The sequence below is a fragment of the Oratosquilla oratoria genome, chromosome 6 (assembly GCF_046742065.1).
Source record: "Oratosquilla oratoria isolate Oo_2021 chromosome 6, ASM4674206v1, whole genome shotgun sequence".
Classification (NCBI taxonomy): domain Eukaryota; kingdom Metazoa; phylum Arthropoda; class Malacostraca; order Stomatopoda; family Squillidae; genus Oratosquilla; species Oratosquilla oratoria.
The window spans coordinates 4,302,723-4,309,554 of NC_134782.1; the positions used below are offsets into that span (position 1 = coordinate 4,302,723).

The window sequence follows — 6,832 nt, forward strand, 5'->3', positions numbered from 1 at the left end:
AAGTATCCTAGGCTTAATGTTTCGTTTAGTGTTCTTGTTAAGTAATCAAGCATGTTGTCTGGTACGTGTTTTAAAATTATTTTGTTTATTCCTGATTGTCCTGGTGTTTTGTTTTTCATGTTTTTTATTGTGGTTTTGATGTCATGTGTTATTGTGTTTTCTGGGTCTAGTCTATTTAGATCTACTATGTCATGTGGGGTGAGATCTTGTGAATGTTGTTGTAAGTGAGCTAGTATTATTTGTTCGTGTGTTTGGTCAAATTGTATGTTTTCTTCCGGAGTGATGTCATGGCCACGTTCACGATACCCCGACCATGACAATATGTTGTAGCGAAGGAGCCCGGACCCAAGAGAAACAATGAGCCCCTTTGTGCGCAGGGACTCTATGGACAAGAAGTGCGCGCGAAATGTGTCGGCGGAGGAGTATGAAATCGGTGACCTCGCCGATGTCAGGTCAAGGGGCACGCACGCCAAAACCAGGCGGCGATGTAGAGCCAACATATAAAGTCACATTACATTGTAGAATTAAGGTATCAGATAGAAATTATTTTGTGAGCCCTCTCCACACAAGAATAAAGGAAATGGTGGAAGTGTGGAGTTGGGTAAATAGAATTAGGATAAATAAATTAAGTACATGTTGGCACCTGTGCTATGACGCTGGTGTCGTGCGGTCTGTGTATATAAGAAGGGGAGCAGTGGTCCTTACCCCACCCCGCTCCTGCACCGCACTCTGTTCTTGCTCAACATTGGTAAGAGATATATATATATATTTATAATTTTATACTGTGCTAGAAAATCTATCTCCCGTTGCTTTTGCCCATTGTTTTTCTTTATCCCCGCGAAGAGAAAGAATATCCAAAACGAGGCTACGTTTTGAATCTAATATTCTAGATTGAAGGAACTGCTCGAATCCTAAGTCCCGATTCGATGTATAAACTCAAACATAGAGCCTAGATTCGTGACATATAAATGGGGGCCTCCTGTCCGGGATACTTTCAATTCGCTGGATGAGAGAAACTGGATCATAAAAGCACGCAGTTACAAAAAGAAAACAAATTAATAATCATCAATCAGACCGCCGAGCAACTTGCGCTCGTGATCGATCCTAAAAACGCATTTAATCTGGCTTCATTGTTTACATTCAGTTACGCGTCGCCTGGGGGTATTGTCGTCATAACAAAACTTCTTTTATCACAATGTCCTACCCAAACACACCAGTAAGTTCTAGGAGTAGCCCCGGCTTTGAAGGATTCCCACAGGTTAGAGAAGGGGAAAGTGACGTAGAAAGTAGGAGAGGGAGATCTCACACTAGTGATATAGAATTCGAACAAAGTAGGAGCGAAAGAGACTTCGACCCGGGGGAAGATGAAAGCGTTAGATATTATTATAACGCAAGGAGCAGTTTCAGTGAGGGAGAGATAGAAGGCAACGTACGTAGGAGACAAGAAACAGAAATTCGTTATTATGGGGAAATTCCCCAAATCAGAAATTATGACATAGAAGATAGAATGAGTGAAATCAGATTAGGAAGTAGACCAACCAATAGGGAAAATGAATACACCTGTAGACAAAGGCCAGACACACCACAAGAAATAGGAAGACACTATTGTAGAGAGGAAGGTAGAGAGACGCCAAAAATGGGAAGATATAGTATGGAATCAGATAGGGGTGGATACGATCAGTTCCCACAGGAAAGAGGCCAATACTACGACAGGATAGACGACATGGACAGGTTCAGAATAAGTAGGGACCCTAGAGTTGAAGTGGGCAGTGAGCAATACCCTAGAAGGCGAACAGAATCAGGGGGAGAAGCAAACAGGTGTCATATAGAACATCCCACTTACCAACAGGCGGGAGTGAGAAACACAGGAAACATAATAGACAGCATCATCAAGGCAAATCACATTATTCCCAAATTTAATGAAGAAGACCCAGATCTATTCTTCTCATCATTCGAAGGTTTGGCCAAACAAATAGGATGGACAAGGGATGTCTGGCCGGTAATGATAAGATCTAGCCTACCCCCAAAAGCCTTAGATGTGTATACTATGTTTGACTGTGAAGGCATTTATGAGTATGATCAAATTAAATATGAAATACTAAAAGTTTACGAAGTCACCCCAGAGTACTTTAGAAAAAAGTTCAGAGAGGAAGAAAGGGATGTCAGTCGTGGATTCATAAATATGGCTAGGAAGTTGAGGAGTGAATTTTCAAAATGGATGAGGGCAGAAAATGCGATAAGTGCAAAGGAAATTATGGAAGTAATGGTTAGGGAGCAATTTTTAAACTTGCTTAGCAATGAAGCCAAATTATATGTGACCCAACAAAAATGTGAAACCCTAATGGAGGCGGCCAGTCGTGCCGAAAACTTCGCCCTGAGGATGGGTGAGACACAAAGTCAAAAATCAAGCACAGTACAAAATCAAGGGAACAAGAACAGAGGTGCGTTCGCAGTTCCGGGTCCGGGCCAGAGGTATACAAGACCACAAGTAGGGGATAGCTGGAGAAAACCTCAGAGATGTCTCAGGTGCGGGAGATACGGGCATAGGACTCAAGATTGTTACACCCGACTCAGTGATCGGGCATACAGACAGGATATGGAAAATAGCCAGCCCAAGCAAGGGATAATGTGCGTTGAGAGAGATGAGGACGCATATATGAGGGACTCTAGTGAAAATCTCAGTCATGGGATGAAAACTTACTCAGGAAGGAAAGACAAAGGGAAAACACAAGTACAGGAAGACAAGACAGACGAAGTGGGGATCAACCCAAGGTGGTCAATGTATGTGAAGGATGCCAAGATGGGAATCGAGGGGAATGAAAAAAAAATCGCGGTAAAAGCACTGAGGGATACGGGAGCGTGTCGTACCATCGTGAGACCAGATCTGATACCGGGTTTAAAACAGAGAAGCACAGGTAAATTCTCCATGATATTGGCAGGGGGAGTAATAGAATCAGCTCCTTTAATCAACATGGTTTTGGAAATGGATGGACAGGTAGCAAAGGTCGAGGTAGGCTTAGCAAAGATACCGATAAAAGGAGTAGATGTCCTCTTAGGAAATGACGTAGGCGAAGCGGTTCCCATTAAACTAAAGACAGTCAGTGACCCCATACCCAGACAGACACATACTCTTACTGACTCAGCTGACATGGCCGATCCTGTGGCATTCATCACTAGAAGCCAGGCCAGGAGAGCACAAGAAGAGGAGGAACAAAGTAAAAGTGACCTAGCCCTCCTGCTTGGTGGAGACTCTGGGGACGAGACCAAAGATGAGGCGAAGGAAGAGACGATAGCGGACAAGAATGAAGAAGAAGACGTCCTTGCAGAGGAAGTCGTCAAGGGGATCGCTGTGGATGCAGAGCAACTCATCATACTCCAGAAAGAGGACCCTGAATTGGAAGCGGTGCGCCGAGCGGCAGAAGAGGAAGAGCAAGAAAAAGAAAAATACGACGACAAGAAATTCATCATAGAAAAGGGAGTCCTCTTAAGAAGGTACAAGACACCAGATAAGGTAGGGGGCGACGTTATTCTACAGATAGTCATCCCGCAGGTGATGAGGGAACGTGTTGTGAAAATGGCACATGAGGCTACTTGTGCCCACCTCGGGACAACTAAGACAAAGCAGGCTATAGCAGCCCATTTTTTCTGGCCCCGAATGTCAGAGGACATTAAAAGGGTGGTCAGGGAATGCATCGTGTGTCAAGTGACTGGAAAACCAAACGATACACCTAAGAGAGTACCCATGCATCAAGTTCCTATAATTGAGGAACCTTTCTCTAGGGTTGTTGTAGATTGTGTGGGCCCTCTCCCAAAAACTAAGTCAGGGAAACAATTCTTAATAACCATAATGTGTCAAGCTACTCGGTATGCTGAAGCGATACCTCTCTCCAACATTAAGGCCAGGACAATCACCAAGGCCCTGATGTCTTATTTCAGTAAGATGGGCATGCCTCGGGAGGTACAGAGTGACAGGGGCACCAATTTTTTAAGTGGGATATTCAAGGGAGCCCTAGAAGGCTTCAACATAAAACACATAATCGCTTCAGCATATCACCCCCAGAGCCAGGGGAGTCTCGAAAGGTTCCACGGAACCTTAAAACGTATGATTAGAGCCTTTGTTTTAGAATTCCAAAAAGATTGGGATGAAGGCATAGACTTGTTACTCTATGCCTCCAGAATAACTGTCCATGAGGGTTTAGGTTTTTCTCCATTTTACTTAATGTTTGGCAGGGCACCAAGAGAGCCCCTTGCTTCCCTGTATGACCAGCTATTGTCAAAAACTCCAGAAGGAGGTATCCAATACACTAAATTAGTAGGTAACAACTTCGAAAAGCTAAGGAGAATCAGACAGATAGCAAAGAAAAACCTTGAAGTAGCGCAGGGAAGTTATAAGAACCAATATGATAAGAAATCAGTTAGGAGGGAGTTAAAGGTAGGAGAATATGTGCTTGTACTGTCCCCTCAGAGAAACTCATTGCATCCAAAATATGAGGGACCATTTGAGGTGCTCGAAAGAAAAGGGGGTCACAACTATGTACTGAGAAATCCAATGAGAAGATCTGGGATACAGCAAGCACATATTAACCTCCTAAAGGAATTTAAAGGGGAAATAGAAAAAGAGGCAATTGGTGCAATTGAGACAGGACAAACTGAGGGAAGTCTTGACTCAGATATTGAAGATCTAACATTTTCTTATAATTTGGACAGATCAGATAACAATGAGGCATTGGAGAAATCCTTGTCGTCATTGGAGGGAGAGATGCGGGAAGAAGTTAGAGCGATACTCCGCGAGCACATCCAGGTATTTTCCCCATGCCCCAGCGTTACCCAAGCAATTCATCACGACGTCATACTAGAAGATGGTGCCAAACCGGTGAGACAAGCGCCATACAGATTGTCGCCCCAGAAGAAGAAAATCATGGAGGAAGAAGTTCAACAGCTCATGACCCAAGGTTTGGTGGAGCCTAGTACTAGCCCCTGGGCCTCACCGGCCATATTGGTACCAAAACCCGGAGGTGAGTGGAGGCTGTGCGTGGATTACAGGCAAGTAAATGCGGTCACCCAGGCCGATCCTTATCCCCTCCCTAGAATTGATGACCTCATTGAGGAAGTTGCTACAGCCCAATTCCTTTCGAAGTTAGATTTGATGAAAGGGTATCACCAGATTCCCCTTACAAGTAGGGCCCGCACGATATCTGCATTCGTCACACCCCATGGGCATTTCCAGTATACTGTCACCCCCTTCGGAATGAAAAATAGTGGCGCATCCTTCCAGCGCCTTGTGAATTGGCTTGTCGAGGGATTACCAGGTGTCAGAGCCTATTCGGACGACATCATTGTGTTTTCCGACACGTGGGTTGATCACCTGTACAGGCTGCAGGGGTTGTTTGACAGATTAGCACAGGCCCACCTCACCGTGAACATGAAGAAGAGCTCCTTTGGGAGAAGTTCTATTGCATACCTCGGACATCAAGTGGGCCAAAACAACATCACGCCATTGGAAGCCAAGATCAAGGATATAGTGGAGTTCCAGGTTCCGAAGACACGACGAGGCATCAGAAGATTCCTTGGCATGCTGGGATTTTACCGCAGGTATTGTCCAAACCTCGCGGATGTGGCTGCTCCTTTAACCCGCATGCTCTCTTGTAATCCTTTCAGGTGGGATGAAGGCGCAAATGCAGCCATAGAGGAGTGTAAGAAACTTCTCTCTAGAGGTCCTGTCTTAATTGCCCCTGACTACGGTAAGACCTTTATAATCTTCTGTGACGCCAGCAAAGTAGCTGTAGGCGCCATGCTTGCGCAAGAGAAGGATGGCGTCATGAGGCCCATCTCATTTATGTCTCAGGTTCTCAAGGACTACCAAACACGGTATTCTACCATTGAGAAGGAAGCTCTTGCCCTTGTATTAGCCCTTAAGAAATTCCATGTATTCTTAGATAGAGAAGTAGTTATCCTTAGTGATCATAATCCATTGAAATATATCATAGAAGGTAAAACCAAAAATGATAGGCTGGCTAGATGGGCGATAGCTCTCCAAGGTTACAATTTAACAGTCAAATATATTCCAGGAAAATCTAATGTGGTAGCTGATGCCTTATCACGTCCCGACATAAAATGCTCAGACCCATTTCACAGGCCTGATCATTTTTTCCGGCGAAAGGGGGATATATGTCATGGCCACGTTCACGATACCCCGACCATGACAATATGTTGTAGCGAAGGAGCCCGGACCCAAGAGAAACAATGAGCCCCTTTGTGCGCAGGGACTCTATGGACAAGAAGTGCGCGCGAAATGTGTCGGCGGAGGAGTATGAAATCGGTGACCTCGCCGATGTCAGGTCAAGGGGCACGCACGCCAAAACCAGGCGGCGATGTAGAGCCAACATATAAAGTCACATTACATTGTAGAATTAAGGTATCAGATAGAAATTATTTTGTGAGCCCTCTCCACACAAGAATAAAGGAAATGGTGGAAGTGTGGAGTTGGGTAAATAGAATTAGGATAAATAAATTAAGTACATGTTGGCACCTGTGCTATGACGCTGGTGTCGTGCGGTCTGTGTATATAAGAAGGGGAGCAGTGGTCCTTACCCCACCCCGCTCCTGCACCGCACTCTGTTCTTGCTCAACATTGGTAATATATATATATATATATTTATAATTTTATACTGTGCTAGAAAATCTATCTCCCGTTGCTTTTGCCCATTGTTTTTCTTTATCCCAGCGAAGAGAAAGAATATCCAAAACGAGGCTACGTTTTGAATCTAATATTCTAGATTGAAGGAACTGCTCGAATCCTAAGTCCCGATTCGATGTATAAACTCAAACATAG

The 6,832-nt window shown here is 44.5% G+C and overlaps 1 protein-coding gene across 1 annotated transcript; it reads left to right on the forward strand.

Moving 5' to 3' along the window:
* The first annotated feature begins 1,195 nt into the window (after positions 1–1,195).
* On the forward strand, positions 1,196–6,247 carry LOC143025912 (uncharacterized). Its single transcript, XM_076185893.1, has 2 exons — positions 1,196–3,403; positions 3,536–6,247. The coding sequence occupies exons 1-2, from the start codon at positions 1,196–1,198 to the stop codon at positions 6,245–6,247; spliced, it is 4,920 nt and encodes a 1,639-aa protein (XP_076042008.1).
* The last annotated feature ends 585 nt before the right edge of the window (positions 6,248–6,832 follow it).

What these genes read in the sequence shown, in the direction of transcription:
- LOC143025912 (XM_076185893.1), top strand. Translation starts at nt 1,196, where the DNA reads ATGTCCTACCCAAACACACCAGTAAGTTCTAGGAGTAGCCCCGGCTTT. An exon ending in AGGACCCTGAATTGGAAGCG is followed by an intron (nt 3,404 to 3,535) that starts GTGCGCCGAGCG and finishes GTTATTCTACAG; the next exon opens with ATAGTCATCCCGCAGGTGAT.